Source organism: Heptranchias perlo, chromosome 1, assembly GCF_035084215.1.
Source record: "Heptranchias perlo isolate sHepPer1 chromosome 1, sHepPer1.hap1, whole genome shotgun sequence".
In the NCBI taxonomy this organism is placed as follows: domain Eukaryota; kingdom Metazoa; phylum Chordata; class Chondrichthyes; order Hexanchiformes; family Hexanchidae; genus Heptranchias; species Heptranchias perlo.
The window spans coordinates 193,308,577-193,328,715 of record NC_090325.1 but is presented as its reverse complement, the minus strand read 5'-3'; the positions used below and the strand labels follow the sequence as shown (position 1 = coordinate 193,328,715).

Below are 20,139 nucleotides of genomic sequence, written 5' to 3'. Positions count from 1 at the left end.
GACCGTCCCTCTGGCATAAGGTTAGGAGTGGGGCTGTTGGCTGTTGATTCCACAGTATTCAGTTCCATTCATGACTCCTCTGATAATGAACCAGTCCACAGGCGGACTCAGACAACATCCAGGCTTGCACTAACAAGTGGCAGCTAATATTCGTGCCACTTAAGTGCCAGGTAACGCCATCTCCAACAAGAGCTAGCCCAACCACCTTGATATCATAGGGGGTCACTATTAACCAGAAGCTTAACTGGATCAGCCATATCAACACCATAACTACAAGAGCAGGGAAGAGGCTGGTTACTCTGTGATGAACGGCTCACTTTCTAAACCCCCTCGAAGCCTCTCCATCATCTTCAAGGCACAAGTCGGGTGTGTGATGGAGTATTCCTCGATGGGTGTAGTCACAACAACACTTGAAGCTCGCCACCTACCACTGGACTCAATATCCATCCACTCCGCCACTTGCACATTATGGCTGCAGTATGCACTATCTACAGGATGCCCTGCAGCAGCTCATCGATTGTACTTGGGCAGCCCCCCCCCAACCCCAGTGATCTCTACCACCAAGAAGAACAAGAGCAGCAATGTTATGGGAACATCGTCACCTCCAAGTTCTCCTTCAAGTCCCATACCAACCTGACTTGGGCACCCATTGTTCTTTCATTGTTATTGGGACAACATCCTGAAATAGCCCAACCCAACACCATCGTGGGCGCAACGTCACCAGAAGGACTGCAGCAGTTCAAGGAGAAGGCTCACCACCACCTTCTCAGGGCAATAAATGTGGCCTTGCCCATGTCAACCACACCCTGACTACAAATTTTTAAAAAATTGTCAATCCTTAACCAACAGTCCTCTTTTTTTTTTGTGTGTCCATGAGCTAACTTTCTTAGACATTTAAGCACGGAAGCAAGATTTTGAGTAGCAGTTACAAAAAAGCCCATTAGTGTTTTATACTTGCCTTACTCCCATCTGCTTTTTCACCAAACTTCACCCACAGAGGAGAACAAACTCCTTCGGCTTTTAGCGGGATTTGGAAGTCCTGGTTTTGTTTTCTCACCTGCAAGTTGAATTCTTTCGCTCCTGTTGGGGCAGCTTGTTAGCGCCGTTGACTGTGTTGGAAAGGTAACAAATCCGCGCTGGCACACCGGCTGGAGACCCAACTGGAGTCTCAGCAAACGCCCTTTGGAAATATTTTCTCGATCCCGATTTTAATGAAGGCGCAGCCGCTGTCCCTTGCTGTAATGGGAAGGCTTTATTGGAGTGTGAGCGGTCGCAAGATTTCATCGAAACATGCAGCAAAAAGGATCACTGACTAAGTGCAACGAATTTATGGTGCAGATGATGTCGTCGGACGCAAAGAAATCTGTTCAGTTAAGGCATGGATCGGTGTTGGACACTTGGGCACAATGTTTAAATGGCAAGAGAAATGGATGTCAGGGTTCCTGGTGTATAAGTGGTCACGTGGTATTAACAAATCACCGTGTAAGGTTTACCTTGGTTACAGTACCAGTGATTGATCTCAGTTTATTTTGTTTATTCTGATGAACAACAGCCGTGCGACTGAGCCATTTTACACTGTGCAATTTTTTATTAAACTGCCATGTTATTGGATCTTTATTGATTTTGCCCAACAATCTCTTGTTATGATGTACTGCTGGGCTCCCAAGCAGTGTACATTTAAAAGTGGTCAACTGTACATTTTTATATTAATCATTTTTAAAAAAAAGCTAGTTACAATTGTTGATAACGTGAAGGCTTTAATAATTTTTATGGTACGTATTTTTAAAATGCTTTCTTGTGCTCTTGTGAATAATTTCTGGTCCTTTTTTGTGAATAATCTCCTTGTGAATCCCACCCGACCCCATCTCACTTTGTGGCTCCTCTCCCATCGCTCCCTCAGCTCTTACCAGGCTTGAGTCATCCATGAGATGCACCTCCTGCTTCTCCAAGCCTCACCCGATCACACAGCTACCCTTCCTTGCACTGTGCTTGTGAAATTGCTAACCTCTGGCTTTGCACAGGAACTATTTCCCCTTCCCTTCAGTTCTGCTACCATCACCTCCCTCCTCAAAAAGGCCACCCTTGTCCCTTCTATCTTCTCCACCCCATTGCCAATCTCCCTTTCCTCCAAGGCCCTTGAGTGTGTTATCGCCACCTAATTCCTCGCTCAGCTCTCTCACCACTCCTTGCTTGAATCTCTTCAGTCCAGTTTCCGCCCTGCCTACAACACCCAAATCTACCCCGCGTAAAATTCCCAGCGCCATCATCTGCGGCTCTAAACGTAGCATGCTATCCCTTCTTGTCCTCCGACAACCTCTTTGCTGCATTTGGCGTGGCCGACCATTCGATTTCCTCCTTCGCTGCCTCTCCCCGTGTGGTCCATCTCTGTGACACTCTGCCCTTTCTTGGTTCTGTAGCCGTGGCTTCACCCCCCTGCTTCTGCACGGTCACCTCCGAAGTACTCTGAGGTTCTTCCCTCGACGCCCATCTTTTCCTTGTTTATATGTTGTCCTTTGGCGATGTCTCCCGTAGGCATGAGATGGCAAGTAGGCTGATGACACCCGCTTTACGACCGCCAATGATTCCATGACCACCATGGTTCTATCAGGTTGCTTCACTGGCATCAAGCCAAGCATGAGGCAGAACTTGCCCCAAATTAACACTGGCAAGATTGAAGCTATCCTGGTCAGCTGCTGCCAAAACTCCATACCCATGCCCCGATCAGCATCCCACTCCCTGGCTGTTTGTTCAAGCCCGATATTGTGCATACTCATCCAGTTCGACCGTGAGCTATCCATGAGCAAAATAACCTCTGCAGCATCACTTACCTCGACTGTACCTTCCCCGACCCTTTCCATCGATACTGAAATCCTTATCTGCGCTTTTGTCACCTCCACTCTCGACGTCTCCACCACCCTTGCTGGCCTCCTGAGATCCAACCTACAAAATATCAGCTCATCCAAAACCCCATCGCCCGCGTTCATTTCCGCACTAAGTCCTCGCCAACCTCAACTAGTTCCCAATCCTCCAACGTGCTGAATTCAAACCTTCGCCTTTGGTCACACATCCCTCCGTGGTCTTGCCCCGTTCGACTTCCATTCAACTTCCTTGATCCCTATGTCCCAGTCCACACCCTTTTCAGTCTTCTGACTATGGCCGTCCTACACATCTCCCTCGTCCCTCTGTTATACCGTCTTGCCTTGGCCCTGCTCCCTAGAATTCTCTCTGCCTTGTTACTTCTCTCTCCACCCGCAAAACCTCTTTTGAAATACATCATTTCGACAGTGTTTTCAATCACCTCCTGTGATTCATCGATTACTGGTCAGTGTTTGTTTCTCCTCTACAAAGTACTTTAGGACATATACTCCATTAAAGGTGCTATATAAATGTTTTGAAAAATTTATACCATGCACAAATAAAGTCCAGTATAATTTCCATGCATAGTGTTGCACTTCCTTGATGATCCAGTCTTAGTTCTCATGTTTAGATGACTGTCACCTCTTTGGAGCACTTGGGCAAACTTTTCTATCCGATGGAATGCACTTAGCAGCCGTGCAGATAGAGTAGAATAAATATACTTGGGGAAATTGGTGCTTTCCAATTTAGGAAGGAACGCTCGTTTACTGTCATGTCCTCGTGTTGTTTGTCAGGATGGATGTTCAACTTAATTTGAACTTCGAGTTTGGTTCTGCTGATTCCAGAACTTGGGTCAGTTGAGATCATGACCTTGAATGAGCATGCGAAAGGCAGAATGCTGGTGATGCTGCTTCTTGATGTACTGCCACCATTTTGTTTGCCTACTGTGCGGATGCATTGACTGCTTACTTGACTGCCATCTCTCGCCCCTGCTAGACTCTTGTTGGAGATTGGCCAACCATATCAACAGTACAAGGCCATTTAAGAACATAGGAACATAGGGACAGGAGTAGGCCATTCAGCCCCTCAATCCTGTTTCGCCGTTCAGTTAGGTCATGGCTGATCTGTATCTTAACTCCATCTACCCATCTTGGTTCCGTAACTCTTAATACCTCTGCCTAACAAAAATCTATCAATCTCAGTTTTGAAATTTTCAGTTGACCCCCAGCCTTAACAACTTTTTGGGGGAGAGAGTTCCAGATTTCCACTCCCCTTTGTGTGAAGAAGGGCTCCCTGACATCACCCCTGAACGGCCCAGCTCTAATTTTAAGGTTATGCCCCCTTATTCTGGAATCCCTCCAACCTGAGGAAATAGTTTCTCTCTCTCTCTACCCTATCAACTCCTTTAATCATCTTAAACACCTCAATTACACCACCCCTTAATCTTCTATACTCAAGGGAATACAAGCCTAGTCTCTGCAACCTGTCCTCGTAATTTAACCCTTTTAGCCCCGGTATCATTCTGGTGAATCTGCATGTCTATGTCTATGCAACCTGTTAGACCACATCTGGAGTACTGTGTACAGTTCTGGGCACCGCACCTTAGAAAGGATATATTGGCCTTGGAAGGAGGGCAGCGCAGATTCACCAGAATGTTACCAGGGCTCCAAGGGTTAGATTATGAGAACAGATTATAAAAACTAGGCTCGTATTCCCTGGAATATAGAAGGTTAAGGGGTGATTTGATTGAGGTTTTTAGGATTTTGAAAGGAATTGATTGGGCAGATAGAGAGAAACTTTTTCCTCTGGTGGGGGAGTCTAGGACAAGGAGACAGAACCTTAAAATCAGAGCCAGGCCATTCAGGAGAGAAGTTGGGAAACACTTCTCCACACAAAGGGTGGTAGAAGTGTGGAACTCTCTCCCACAAAAAGCAGTAGATGCTAGCTCAATTAACGATTTTAAATCTGAGTTCGATAGATTTTTGCTAGCCAAGAGTATTAAGGGATATGGAGCCAAGGCGGGTAAATGGAGTTAGGGTACAGAACAGCCATGATCTCACTGAATGGCGGAACAGGCTCGAGGGGCTGAATGGCCTCCTCCTGTCCCTATGTTCCTGTCCTCATAATTTCACCCTTTTTAGTTCGGATGCTGGAGATTGATGAACACATGACTGATGGGACTGACAGGAGTGACATGTTCTTCACGAGAACGCCAGTCGACAGCTCTGAATGATGACAGCTGCTTTCCGGCACTGGTTTCGACAACAGGGAAATCTTACTCACACCTGAGACCAGCATCAGAAATCATCAACTTCTCATTTAGCAGGCCTGATGATGATGATTTTATTTTTTTGGTCTGGCATTCGAGGGCGACAAATGTTTCGTTTGGTGCGTTTAGCAGTAGCAGTTCCCCATCTCCTTGAACCCCCTCGCCCCTCGCTATGTATCAGGGAATTCTCTGCAGCCTTGGGTTACAGAGGGTGCCTAAAGCTGGTTCTGCCCTTAACCAAAATATGAAAATCAGTCTTGCCTTTTTTGCTATATAAGCCTTCATCCTCATCAGTATAAGTTTTATCTGTGGTCATTTGCTATTGATCAAAACTGTCACTTCATAATTTTTTTGCTCTATTCTGAGGCATCTTTTATCCCCATTTGTACCTTGTTTGGGATATTTTATCATAACCGTGTCGTCTTATTATCTGTCATGCCCGATCCGATGACAAGGCTTCATTATAAACTGGTTGATCTCAGCAGAAATGTTTCCAGATTTCAGAGCACATAAGTTCCACACCAGCACTGCTGATGTAAATTGTCATACTTGCTTAACAGTAAAAACGTTGCTGCTCACAGCCCCAGCGCAAGAGAACGGAAAATTGTTAATTTGTGTATAAAGCAGTGTAAAATCTCTCGGACAAGCACGCCATCCCTCGCCTCTGATAGACTCTGGGGGGGGGGGGGGGGGGGTCAATTTTAACCCACCCCCCCCCCTCCCCTGTCAGGAAACTGACAGGATCGGCTGCAACGCTGGGTTTTTACACTGGCCCAGATTTACTCCCCACATTGAAGTCAAGTGGAAAGTAACGTTGGGCGGGGGTGTAAGACTGACCTTCCACCCGATCCCGTTGTGTTTGATTACCCTCCTGTGAAGCACCTTGTTTCTACCCACCTACGGCTGCTCGTGACACCACGATGTGCGTAGGATTGTACGGCGGTGCTGGCTCCAGCTGCTGTACTGGAGCTGCCAAGTCGTCACTCCACTGACCCAGGCTGTCACTTTGGCTGGGTCTCAGTAGAGATAGGTCCAGTCAGAGGATCGAGAGTCTCGACTACTCTGCACTCTGACCTTCTCAGCACATTCATGCGTGTATGTCGTGCACTGCCCGAAAGGGCGGCCGGAGCAGATTCAACAGTGACGCTCAAAAGGGAATTGGATAAATTCTTGAAGGGGGAAAAAAAAAATCGCAGGGCTCTGGAGGAAAGAGCAGGGGAGTGGGACTAATTGGATCGCTCTTTCAAAGAGCCGGCACGGGCATGATGGGCCGAATGGCCTCCCTCTGTGCCGTATGATTCTATGATATATGCTGCTGTGGAGTAAATGCAACACAGTTTAGGCAGCATAAACAAGGTCCTTAAATAGTTTGAACATACAATAAATAGTTCTTGCTGTTTTATAATCTACACCTCTCCAAGTCTTTTCCACTTGTTTAAGCCACAGGTATTTTTTGAGGAATGAAACGTTTGCAAAGGATCCGTTGCAAGCAGCCTGAGCAAGGTTATTGTAAATGACCGAAGGGTAGAAGTAAATGTGGCATTTTTTTTTCCAGAAAAATGGAGAAGGACAACCTGAAGGGGAGAGTTGTCCCTCCGTGACTAACGACCGAATAATGCCATGGGCATTGCTTTCAAGTTCATGCTGTGGTCATCAATCAGTCAAAAAGTGGCAGGTAGTGACCATTAGGTGGTTTCATTAGCACCCTGCAGCCTGCTGGTCCAGGGTAGTCCCCATCTGTCTTCATTAGAAATCGCTAGCTGCTTGCTGGTGGTTAACAGATGGGTCATTATTGGCAGCACTGCCCTCTGGGTCTGGCTGGGAACCTGGCAAAGTTGTACCTACTTAGGGACGTATAGCTACCTCACACAGAGCAAGCAAGATGCTGAGAATTTGCCTTAGGCTACCTGTCCCAGTGTCATTTCTACGTTCCATGGAAAATATTGTACACTTAATAGCTGCGTTTGTTGATCCCACCTAGTGTTTCGCTGGAAGTGTTTCAGAAATGGCTTAAATCTCAATTGATTCGAACAGGCATATTACTTGTGAAAAACTACACTTGTTAAAACAAAATGATTTTACTTCATATAATACCGTTAATACAGTGTGATTACGATGGTAATATGTATTCTATTGGTCTATCTTTTCACAGGCTACCCTTTCGAAGCTTTAGATGCTATTTTTGTTGTATTACACAAGAATTCTTTACTACCTCTCCTCCTGTGTCAGCCGTGGCTCAGTTGGTGGCTGATAGGTAGTTGGTCCCATTCCAGGGACTTAAGCACAAAATCTGGGCTGACACTTCAGTGCAGAACTGAGGGAGTGCTGCACTGTCGGGGGTGCTAGTTTTTGGATGAGACGTTAAACTGAGGCCCTGTCTGCCATCTCAGGTGGATGTAAAAGATCCCATGGCACTATTTCGAAGAAGAGCAGCAGAGTTCTCCCCGGTGTCCTGGCCAATACTTATCCCTTAACCAACACCTCAAAACAGATTATGTGTTTTTTTTAATTCGTTCATGGGATGTGGGCGTCGCTGGCGAGGCCGGCATTTATTGCCCATCCCTAATTGCCCTTGAGAAGGTGGTGGTGAGCCGCCTTCTTGAACCGCTGCAGTCCGTGTGGTGAAGGTTCTCCCATAGTGCTGTTAGGAAGGGAGTTCCAGGATTTTGACCCAGCGACGATGAAGGAATGGTGATATATTTCCAAATCAGATGGTGTGTGACTTGGAGGGGAACGTGCAGGTGGTGTTGTTCCCATGTACCTGCTACCCTTGTCCTTCTAGGTGGTAGAAGTCGTGGGTTTGGGAGAAGCTGTTGAAGAAGCCTTGGTGAGTTGCTGCAGATGGTACACACTGCAGCCATGGTGCGCCGGTGGTGAAGGGAGTGAATGTTTAGGGTGGTGGATGGTGTGCCAGACAAACAGGCTGCTTTGTCCTGGATGGTGTCAAGTTTCTTGTGTGTTGTTAGAGCTGCACTCATCCAGGCTAGTGGAGAATATTCCAAAGGCTTTGGGGAGTCAGGAGGTGAGTCACTTGCCACAGAATACCCAGCCTCTGACCTGCTCTTGTAGCCAGTGTTTATGTGGCTGGCCCAGTTAAGTTTCTGGTCAATGGTGACCCCCAGGATGTTGATGGTGGGGGATTCGGCGATGGTAATGCCGTTGAATGTCAAGGAGAGGTGGTTAGACTCTCTCTTGTTGGAGATGGTCATTGCCTGGTTCTTGTCACATTGCTGTTTGTGGGTCCGTGCTGTGCGCGAATTGGCCGCTATGTTTCCTACAATACAACAGTGACTACACTTCAAAAGTACTTCATCGGCTGTGAAGCGCTGAGGATGTGATAGGCGCGATACCAATGCAAGTCTCCTTTCTTTTTAAGACGCTCCTTAAAGCTGCCTCTTTTGACCAAGCTTTTGAACCGTATTTATATCGCGTCTTTAACATAGTGAAACATCCCTAGGCACTTCACGGGAATGTTTATCAGACAGAATTGGACACCGGGCCACATAAGGAGATATTAGGACGTGACCAAACCGAGAGGTTATAATTACGATGAAAAGCTCAAAAAATTGGTGTTTCTAACACTGATACAGAGAAGATTAAGGGAAGATTTAATAGAAGTTAAAATTTAATAAGAGTTAAAACTGTTACCAGATGACGCAGATTTAAGATAATTGGCAAAAAAGCCAGGGAGGGAGATTAGGAGAATTTTTTAAGGCGGCGAGTTGTTAGACCGCACAACTAGCATAAACGTATTCTCTCCATTTTAAAACAACATTTCACTGGGGTAGGAAGTAGCTTGTAAACGTTACAATAACAACAACTTATATTAATACGGTTTAATGGATCGTCACTGTACCCTTTTCATAGCAATAAATATCCTTCCTACAGTAGGGTGTCCAGAACTAGGCATGGGATTACAACTCTGGCCAAACCAAATTACCGATAGGCCACTGGCAGGTGCTGCTAATATCCTTTTTATAAAAATAACAAATGATTACTCTTCATTTTCATTCCATCCTCTTCATTTTATTAACTCTTCTTCATTTTCATATTTTTCAACGTACAATTATTTGGTAAGTGTTTTTAATTATGAATTTACCATACTATATTACCATATGTTATATTATACATAATATCGTGAAGGGTTCTGGTAGAGTAAATAAGGAGAAACTGTTTCCATTGGCAGGAGGGGTCGATAACCACAGAGGACACAGATTTAAGGTAATTGGCAAAAGAACCAGAGGGGAGATGAGGAGAATTTTTTTTTTACGCAGCGAGTTGTTATGATCTGGAATGCGCTGCCTGAAAGGGCGGTGGAAGCAGATTCAGTAGTAACTTTCAAAAGGGAATTGGATAAATACTTGAAGGGGAGAAAATTGCAGGGCTAAGGGGAAAGAGCGGGGGGAGTGGGACTAATTGGATAGCTCTTTCAAAGAGCCGGCACGGGCACGATGGGCCGAATGGCCCCCTTCTGCGCTGTAAGGTTCTGTGATTTTACTAAATTGAGCTATTTGAAACTTACAAACGCAAGACATGTGAAGCATTTTTTAAAATCAGGAAACAATGTGGGTGAGGTCCGTAATGCAGAACACCATCAGAGGATAGAAGATGAGTTGAATCAGGAAGCAGTGATTCGGTGACACTAAAGTTGAAGATTGCAGAAGGAAGGAAGGACTTGTTGTGGGGGGGAGGGGGGGGGGAGTAAGGACTCCTAAAGTTTTATAATAATTAAGTTTTAATGTAGATACAGCAGAACAGTAAAAGCTGGATTAACGAATAAATTGCACACAGCTTTTTGTGCTGCTTCTTGCAGTGCAGGAAAGTGTTGCAATACAAAAATGCACTTATGGAGCATGTTCACATCGAATTACGTAGAATTTGCAGAGCATTATCAGGCCATTCAGCCCAACCGGTCCATGCCGGCGTTTATGCTCCCTCCACACATGCCTCCTCCCACCCCCCCTTCAACTAACTCTATCAGCATATCCTTCTATTGTAATTAATATAGGTGTAAGCTGGATTTGATTACAACTGCAATCATGCCCAGTATTGACTTCAGTAAAAACACACCACTGTTCAGTACTTTTTGATGCTTTTTCCAATGATTTTGAACCGAAGCATCAGTTGTGTGTAGTTGCAGCTGTTTCTCTGTTACATACCAGAAAATGTAAGTATCATTTTAGTTAAAAGAAAATTATATCAAAAAACAGTGTTCTAAAAACTATTGTTTTCCCCTTTTTGATCTACCATCTTTCTGGGAGGTGTGTTTTCTTTCTGCGGAATGTTGTTGGCTATTAGAGGGAATTGTGGCCAAAGTCACATTGCACAGGGAGACGTCAAGAAAATGAAGCATCTGACAGTTTGGCAGAGGTCAGGTATCTTCCTGGAGGCCAACAATGTCTTTCCAACACTCTATAAGTAGTATGTTTAGAAATTATATCTGGTTTTTGATTTTTTTTTTTAAAAAAAAGCTATTTTGTTTCTTCCCCTTGCAAACTCTTTTAATTTCCATCCTTTTTGTACCCATAAAATCATCAAAAAGGTGGTGCAAACTTGTAGAACGAGTGAAATGCTTTCCTTTATGAAGTGTTTTAAGAATTTACAAACCTCACCATTTTCTCTTGGTAAAGGGCCGTTTCCATGAGGGGGGTGGGGGGGTGATGCAAGGTTGTGTGATCTCCACCTTAAAACAGAGTTCAAGCATTTTTTTTTCTCTGTTTTAAAGGCACTGGTGTTTGTTCAGTTGGTTGTGTGACTTTCGTCAACAGTAATGACATGAACCGAGCAGTCTGTGGATTTATTACCATTTCCTAAACCTCATTGTTTTCAATAAGAAATTCGCTGGGGTGTGCTCCACTGTCAGCGAACATGACCAATGGCACTAAATAGCCACACGTGCCAAAAAGCCACAGTCCATCTCTTGTTCTTTAGTTATCCATATGTGTATTCAGTGCGTTGAAAACGGTACTCTGCTAACCCCGTGAGGTCAATTGTTGACATGTGAATGGCACCCCAAAGAACATGATGCCTCACTTATCATCGTTGATTGTACTCTGAATGACCCGAGTAAGGTGATGCCACGTGTAGCCTAATGGCACCTGTCGTGACCCAAGTGACATACACTACATCACACCAGGGGCTGCTGCTTATCTACACATCATCACCCAAGGCATGTCAGTCCAAAGTACAACTTTCCTAACCACCGGTGCTTATTGTAACACATCTTTTGTCAGCTTTTATAACCTTTCTGACATTGCCTTCATCACATATACCGTCGGGCTTTTCTGTGTCATTTGTTTTAAAATACGTAGAATTACATAGAGTTTTATAGCACAGAAACAGGCCATTCGGCCCAACTGGTCTATGCCAGTGTTTATGCTCCACGTGCCTCCTCTCACCCCTCTTCATCTCACCCCATCAGAGGTGGATAATCCCGGACTGCGAAGTGCCATGATGTTTGGCTGACATTCAATGGCATCCTGTAAGTCGCCTGAATCAAAAGTGCGAATCATTGTTTTCCTTATTCCACATTTGATGAAGAACATCCACCAAGGTGATACCCTATTTCGCACCAAGTCCCGTTCACCCATCACCCCCTGTTGCCTACATTGGCTCCCGGGTCCGGCAACGCCTCAGTTTAAAAATCCTCATCCTCGTTTTCAAATCCCTGCTTTGGCCTCGCCCCCTCCCTATCTCTGTAACCTCCTCCAGCCCGACAACCCTCCGAGATCTCTGCGCTCCTCCAATTCTGGCCACTTGCGCGTCCACAATTTTCATCGCACCGCCGCAGGCGGCCGTGCCTTCAGCTGCCTGGGCCCTAAGCTCTGGAATTCCCTCCCTAAACCTCTCCGCCTCTCTGTCTCTCTCTTCCCCCTCCCCCCCCCCCCCCGCTTTGAGACGCTCCTTAAAACCTACCTCCTTGACCAAGCCCTGTCCTAACATCTGCTTACGCGGCTCGGTGTCAAGTTTTGTTTGATGACACCCCGTGACGCCTTGGGACATTTTACTGCATTAAAGGTGCTATATAAATGCAAGCTGTTGTTGTTGCAGTTGAGAATCAATTCAGTATCTCGTCATTATCTTTTAAGGGGTTCCCTGGACCTGCAAAATATGAAATAAGAAGCCAGTTTGATGAGAAGTCAGGCCCGCTCGAGAGATGTATGCCTCCACGCCCACCGTTCCTTTCGCAAACCAAGGTAAAGAGCAGTACCGCTCAATTTCTGTGCTCTTTCAATTCATTCCTTTTGCATGAGCAAAGATCGTTATTAACTTATTTAATTGCTTTATATCAACTGCTTAGGCTGGATGGCTACTTCTCCTTGTTATATACGTTAGTTTATACCAATTAAGAGGGCGCTAATAAGTTTTATAGGACTGTAAGCAGGAAATGTTCTTCGAAGAAGTGCACACAATGCTAATTGCTGTTTTCCCTCACGTAACCTCAGTGCGATGGTGCTATCAAAGATGCCTTTCCTTGCTCTTTCGTGCAGCGTGAATTCACACTTTGCCTGTGTATCGACAGTGAAGAAACTTCAAAAGTAATCCATTGGTTGCGAAGAGCTTTGGGATGCCACGAGGATGTGAAAGGCACTCTATAAATCCCTTAAATATAGACGATTGAGGGGTGTTCTAATTGAGTGTGTAAGCTGATTAAAGGCGTTGATAGGGTAGATGGAATTCAGAACATGGGGGCGTAACCTTAAAATTGGAGCCAGGCCGTTCAGGGGCGATGTCAGGAAGCACTTCTTCACACAAAGGGGAGTGGAAATCTGGAACTCTCTCCCCCCAAAAAGCTGTTGAGGCTGGGGGTCAATTGAAAATTTCAAAACTGAGATGGATAGATTTTTATTAGACAAGGGTATTAAGGGTTACGGAACCAAGGCAGGTAGATGGAGTTAAGATACAGATCAGCCATGATCCAACTGAATGGCGGAACAAGCTCGAGGGGCTGAATGGCCCACTCCTGTTCCTAAGCACTTTCTTTTAAATTTATATAAAGAGGAGGTGCAGAAAGTATGGAGTCAGTCCGTCAGCAACTAAAAAGAGAAAATATAGGTTACTGTTTCGGGCGTGGACCTTTTGACACCACTGGAAACCGGCAGATAAGGGAATTCCTGTCCAGGAGGTGAAGGGTGACGAGAACAACAGTTAAAAGTAAAGTGTCAGGAGTGATGTCAATGCCCAAAACAGCTCTCCTCCTTTCAGATGCTGATGGATCTTCTGTGCAGTTCCCGCATTTATCAGCTCAGCTTTTTCAGCATTTCCTTTGAGCTCATATTTGTCCATTTGCACTACACTGTGTTCATCTGGGAGTGTCTATAATGGAGCGAGTGTGATACATCTAACTGGGCGAGGTGATCCTTGGCATCAATACAATTTGGTCTGCATTGCTGCACTCTGTTGGGTACCATTTAACTTTTATGCACCTTCAGCATCCCCAATTTTCTTTGCTCCACCACTGGCGGCCGTGCCTTCAGCTGCCTCGGCCCTAAGCTCTGGAATTCCCTCCCTAAACCTCTCCACCTCTCCGCCTCTCTCTAGGTTCACTAGGTTGATTCCGGGTATGGAAGGGTTGTCTTATGAGGAAAGATTGAACAGGTTGGGGTCGAAACTCATTGGAGTTTAGAACAATGAGAGGAGATCTTATTGAAACATGTAAGATTCTGAGGGGACTCGATAGGGTAGATGCTGAGAGGATGTTACCCCTCATGGGGGAATCTAAAACGAGGGGGCATAGTCTCAGAATAAGGGGTCGCCCGTTTAAGGCGGAAATGAGGAGGAATTTCATCTCCCAGATGGTCGTGAACCTTTGGAATTCTTTACCCCAAAAAGCTGTGGAGGCTGAGTCATCAAATATATTTAAGGCTGAGTTAGACAAATTTTTGATCAGCAATGGAGTCAAAGGATATGGGGAAAGTGGAGTTGAGGTAAAAATCAGATCAGCCGTGATCTCGTTAAAAGGCGGAGCAGGCTCGAGGGGCCGAATGGCCTACCCCTGCTCCTATCTCTTATGGTCTTATGATCTCTCCTCCTTTAAGACGCTCCTTAAAACCTACCTCTTTTGGTCACCTGTCCTAATGTCTCCTTATGTGGCTCGGTGTCAAATTTTGTTTGATAATCGTTCCTGTGAAGCACCTTTGGGATGTTTTACTAGGTTAAAGATGCTGTATAAATGCAAGTTGTTATTGTTGTAAACACATGGCCACTTATGGTAACTCCCTTTCCTGCAAGGATAAAGGAACAATAATAAAACGTCACAAGAATACAGAATAAAAAAGAACCCAAATAACATTGATATTCAATAGGATCTGTTCAGTATGCAATTACAAGCTATATTACAACAACAACTGGCATTTATATAGTGCCTTTAACGTAGTAAAATGATCCAAGGCGCTTCACAGGAGCGATTTTTAGACAAAATTTGACACCGAGCCACGCAAGGAGATATTAGGACAGGTGACCAAAAGCTTGGTCAAAGAGGTAGATCTTAAGGAGCCCCTTAAAGGAGCAGAGAGAGAGGTGGAGAGGTTTAGGGAGGGAATTCCAGAGCTTAGGGCCGAGGCAGCTGAAGGCACGGCCGCCAATGGTGGAGAGTTGAAAATCGGGGATGCGCAAGAGGCCAGAATCGGAGGAGCGCAGAGTTCTCAGCGAGTTGTGGAGCTGGAGGAGGTCACAGAGATAGTTGAATGGAAATTCTGAAAAGAAATGGAACAGATGGTGTAAATTAAAAAAAAATACCTTTTTGTTATAATGTCTGTGCACAGAATTTATTTTTATTTTGGCTGTAAATTCTTATTTTATTCTGTTTTAAGTGAAAAAGGGTATCTGCGAGCTCAAATTACGTAGTAGCCTGGAATATAGACGTAGTTATGATTCTGAAAATGTGCAGTCTCGATACTTGTAATGTCTGTAAAAGTTTGTCCATCCCCCAGCTTCAGTTTCCAGATAGGTCACCATGAGATTTAGATTGAGGCTAATTCACCGGTGACAGAGAATTACCGGGTGCCCTTTCACAGGTAACTTACGATGGCCTTCACTGCTATAACTCACCCGTGAGGTATTCAGTCCAATCTCTGGGCCCAGTGCGAGGAGTAGGTGGCCCTATAAATTAGCACTGGAATGCAATACATGTGTCTTACTTTTACTTCATGTTTTACTGATGTGAATCGTAATTCCGTCAGGCATTGATATTACCAATTGCTTCTGTAGATGAGTTTCTGAATTTCTCACAGGTGCTGATGAGTTATGACAGTGCTATTACAGACATAATAATGATTAAAAAAAAAATCATTCAAAAATGCGGAATGAGTGAGTGATTTATGAAACTCTTTAGCATGTGCGCTGCTAAATAGTGAGATTTTACTTTGTTACTGTGTGGCACGTAATAGAACTTCAAATTTAAAAAAAGAGTTTTCTGTCTCGTTAGTCCCCTTCGAGCATTCCATGTCTTTGCTGCTTTCTGACCCCGCTACTGTCTACAGTCGGCTTAGCGGAGAGGATTGTCAGAAGTCTTAGATTTATCGAGGTCTTTGTAACAGCTGAACTTAGCAGTCGGTACATCCCTCGGTCTGATTGTATTTCTTCAATTTCCATTACAGTCAGATTCATAAAATTGATTATTTGAATTAAAAGGAATGAGGTCCATCACCATGTTAAAGGAGTAGGTAGGTATGTAGGAGGAATAACTTTAACCTCCTCACAGGGAATACTTGTGATTTCAGTGGTATTTGCTCTTTGCCTGGAGACCTGTCCAGACCTGCTATCAGTAGGCCATCTTCCCTGCTGACTGTGGAAGCACAGCAAGATTACCCTCTACATATCCAGCGACTCAGGATCGATCCCCACTGGGGGACAATTTCCACCACTGTTTGCAGCATTATTTTCACTGCATAATCAAGGCAAGTAACTTGATAATGGAGACAGAAGCCATTTACGCCAGGTATCCACCTCAACATCAATCTCCGCACCAAACTCCCTTGCGTTTTTTTTTGGCACTTCCCTCTGAGCCAGTGGGTCGTGGGTTCAAACCCCACTCCAGAGACTCGAGCGCAAAATCTAGGCTGACGCTCCCAGTGCCGTACTGAGGGAGCGCTGCAGTGTCGCAGGTGCTGCCTTGCAGATGAGGCATTAAACCGAGGCCCCGTCTGCCCTCTCAGATGGACGTAAAAGATCCCATTGATACTGTTCGAGGAAGAGCAGGGGAGTTCTCCCCGGTTTCCTGGCCAATATTTATCCCTCAACCAACACCTAAAAACAGATTATCTGGTCATTATCACATTGCTGTTTGTGGGACCTTGCTGTGCGCAAATTGATTGCCGCGTTTCCTACATTACAAAAGTGACTGCACTTCAAAAAGTACTTAATTTGCTGTAAAGCGCTTTGGAATGTCCTGAGGTCGTGAAAGGCGCTATATAAATGCAATTTCTTTCTTTTCTTCCTGAGATCTGGTTGCTGAGTCTTGAGTGACTTCAGTTCAATATATGACGGTGAGGACGAGTGGAGATGCAGCTCGGAGTTTCCTGCTTTTACACTCTCAAAGTCCTTGGGGCAACTTAGACTGCCATACGCTGTATTGGTTCCTGTAATGAGGAAAAAGCTTCTTTGACGTTGCTTCAAATGAGAGCCGTTGGCTCGAGATATTCGTCACTTGCTGCAAATCTCCGGAGAATGACCTCAGATCCTGCACGTAGATGAGATGTTCCTTGAATGTCCATCGTTTCAGGCGAGTTCTGGGTCCCAATGACTCCAAAGCCATAGGTAGCCATCTCCTTGTTCTCCACTGTGAAGGTGGCACATCTTCACTCACTTCCCACTCCTCCCTCTCTCTCTCTCTCGTGCTCTGTGACTCAGCCGGTGCCACCTCCTCACTAAGGCTCTCTAAATCCCCCCGGGCAAAAATATCTGAGCTGATGTATGGGAGTGAAGAAATAAGTGATTCAGGGAGGTGAGGTCGAAGGGTTGGGGCAGAGAAACACTGGGTAGTTGATCCTCTGCGAGAACTCATGGGAGGGGTTCAGTTCAACTTCATCATCGTCCTCCTTTTCCTCTTCATCATCATACACACGGAGAAAGTTGTATCTCTGTTCTTCCTCCTCCTCCTCCCCATCATTATCTTCTCCTCCTGTGGTCTCCGTTGCTGTGGTGCGTCTGCAGGAAAGGAGGGTAGAAGTTAAGAATGAGTGAGATCATCTTTAGCTCCATTTACCTGCCTTGGTTCCGTAACTCTTAATGCCCTTGCCTAACAAAAATCTATCAGTAGGAACATAGGAACAGGAGTAGGCCATGCAGCCCCTCGAGCCTGTTCCGCCATTCAGTGAGATCATGGCTGATCTGTGACCTAACTCCATATACCTCCGTATCCCCTTAATACCTTTTGGTTAACAAAAATCTATCAATCTCAGATTTAAAATTAACATTTGAGCTAGCATCAACTGCCGTTTGCGGAAGAGAGTTCCAAACTTCTACCACCCTTTGCGTATAGAAGTGTTTCCTAACTTCACTCCTGAGAGTCCTGGCTTTTTGGCTATGTCCCCTCGTCCTAGACTGCCCAACCAATGGAAATAGTTTCTCTCCATCTACCCTATCAGTTCCCCTTAATATCTTGAAAACTTCGATCAAATCACCCCTCAATCTTCTAAATTCCAGGGAATACAACCCTACTTTGCGTGTTCTCAGTTGTGAAATTTTCAATTGACCCCCAGCCTCAACAGCTTTTCGGGAGAGAGAGTTCCAGATGTTCACCACCCCTTGTGTGAAGAAGTGCTTCCTGACATCACCCCTGAACGGCCTAGCTCTAATTTTAAGGTTATGCCCCCTTGTTCTGGACTCCCCCCACCAGAGGAAATAGTTTCTCTCTATCTACCCTATCAACTCTTTTGATCATCTTAAACACCTCAATTAGATCACTCCTTAATCTTCTATACTTGAGGGAATACAAGCCTAGTCTTTGAAACCTGTCCTCATAATTTAACCCTTTTAGCCCCGGTATCGTTCTGGTGAATCTGCGCTGCACCCCCTCCAAGGCCAGTGCACCCTTCCTACGGTGCGGTGCCCAGAACTGAAAGTAGTACTGCAGATGGGGTCTGACCAGAGCAATATCCTCCTTCCGTAAGCCACGATCTTCAACGCGAGCAACAACTTGCATGCATCTTCGAATTTCAGCCACGTGGCACTGAAATTATCCAGCAGAACAGTGCGGAACAATTCGCACTGCACAGGAATGGCTTCGTGGATTGTTTGTTTTTAAATGTTTATACTGCCGACCATGTGTTATCCTCCATATCGTCACCATTTTTGTAGGTCGTTTCTCATTTGTCCACTGTGGGAATTTCTCAGTTTCGGAGATTCTTCCCTCCCTCAGTAACAATAGGATGTCTCAAAGTATCTGCATTTTCTGGTTTCTTGGCCTCGGGTCTATTTAATATTGTGGAGACTGCAACCCTGTAATCAATTTCCTCTCTGTGTCGCACCAGAGGTTTTTGCCTGTGAAATCGATTACCCCAGCTCCTGGGTGGTACAACGATCCACGAACAGCTATGCAGTCCTTGAAGAGGATATCGGGAAAAACTAACAGTGCTTTCGGTCAGAACGCGGCAAGGTTTGTCAAGGACTCGCGGACAGTCGATGAACCAGGTCTGTAGTCCATTTAGAAAGAAGCTTCAAATGATGTGCACTTTGAAATGCTACCACTTCATGCCTCCGTGACTTGGATGATAAGCTCATTGAAATAAAACTCCCACCAGGAACCCAGTTAAATCTGTGGATTTGCTTTTAAAACACAGATAATTTCACGTATCTGATCCAGTTTAGTGTTGGATTCCACAGGGATTTTCGTTTGGAGTAACGATGCTTGGGAAGGAATTAAGAGTTTGCAGTTGAATCACTGGGTTCACATGATACCACAGATAGCTTGAGCTTCCAGTCAGCTGGCTTGTGAATATCAGCAGACCACAAAGCTAAGGACAGCCTTTAGGTCCCTCCCGAATAGAACGTATACATAGAACATAAGAAATAGGAGCAGGAATAGGCCATACGGCCCCTTGAGCCTGCTCCACCATTCAATAAGATCATGGCTGATCTTTGATCTCAACTCCACTTTCCCGCCCGATCCCCATATTCCTTGGTTCCCCTTGAGTCCAAAAATCTATCGATCGCAGTCTTGAATATTCTCAATGACTGAGCATCCACAGCCCTCTGGGGTAGGGAATTCCAAAGATTCACCACCCTCTGAGTGAAGAAATTCCTCCTCACCTCAGTCTTAAATGGCCGACCCCTTATCCTGAGACTATGCCCCCTGGTTCTAGACTCTCCAACCAGGGAAAACAGCCTCTCAGCATCTACCATGTCAAGCCCTCTAAGAATTTTATACGTTTCAATGAGATCCCCTCTCATTCTTCTAAACTCCAGAGAGTATCAGCCCATTCTACTTAATCACTCCTCATAGGACAACCCTCTCATCCCAGGAATCAATCTTGTGAACCTTTGTTGCACCCCCTCCAAGGCAAGTATATCCTTCCTTAGGTAAGGAGACCAAAACTGTACTCAGTCCTCCAGGTGTGGTCTCACTAAAGCCCCTGTACAATTGTAGCAAAACTTCCTTACTCTTGTACTCCAACCAACCTTGCAATAAAAGTCAACATGCCATTTGCCTTCCTAATTGCCTGCTATTATTATGTTATTTTGTATAATGTTAGCAGACCTCCCAGGGGAATTGGTTATGCTTTCAGAGGGTATGCCTTTTATTAATAATAAGGGCATTAATTGGAGAGTTTGAGCAGGGGAAAGTGTTGCAGGGAGCAAGCGTGACTGTCAGGTAGTGCGTGTTAAAAACAGGGCTCTTAATATATTATTTGTAGCTGTCCCTGGGCATTTACTCAGGGTAAGTCTGAACATAAGGCGATGGGTGGGCGGGCGGGGGGCCGGGGTGGGTGGGCGGGGCGGGGGAGGGTGTGAATTTCCGCAGGGTTTCTCCCGTAACTTTGGCACATAAGGACATATTAGGACAGGTGACCAAA

General features: G+C 45.3%; 1 protein-coding gene across 1 annotated transcript in view; it reads left to right on the top strand.

Annotated features, from left to right (window-relative positions):
- Nucleotides 1-20,139, top strand: part of stpg2 (sperm-tail PG-rich repeat containing 2) — a 295,396-nt gene that overhangs the window by 47,132 nt on the left and 228,125 nt on the right. Inside the window, exons 8-9 of the mRNA XM_067994494.1 lie at nt 12,214-12,321; nt 18,598-18,757. Coding sequence (XP_067850595.1) covers nt 12,214-12,321; nt 18,598-18,757 — 268 coding nt within the window. The remainder of the gene's footprint in view (nt 1-12,213; nt 12,322-18,597; nt 18,758-20,139) is intronic.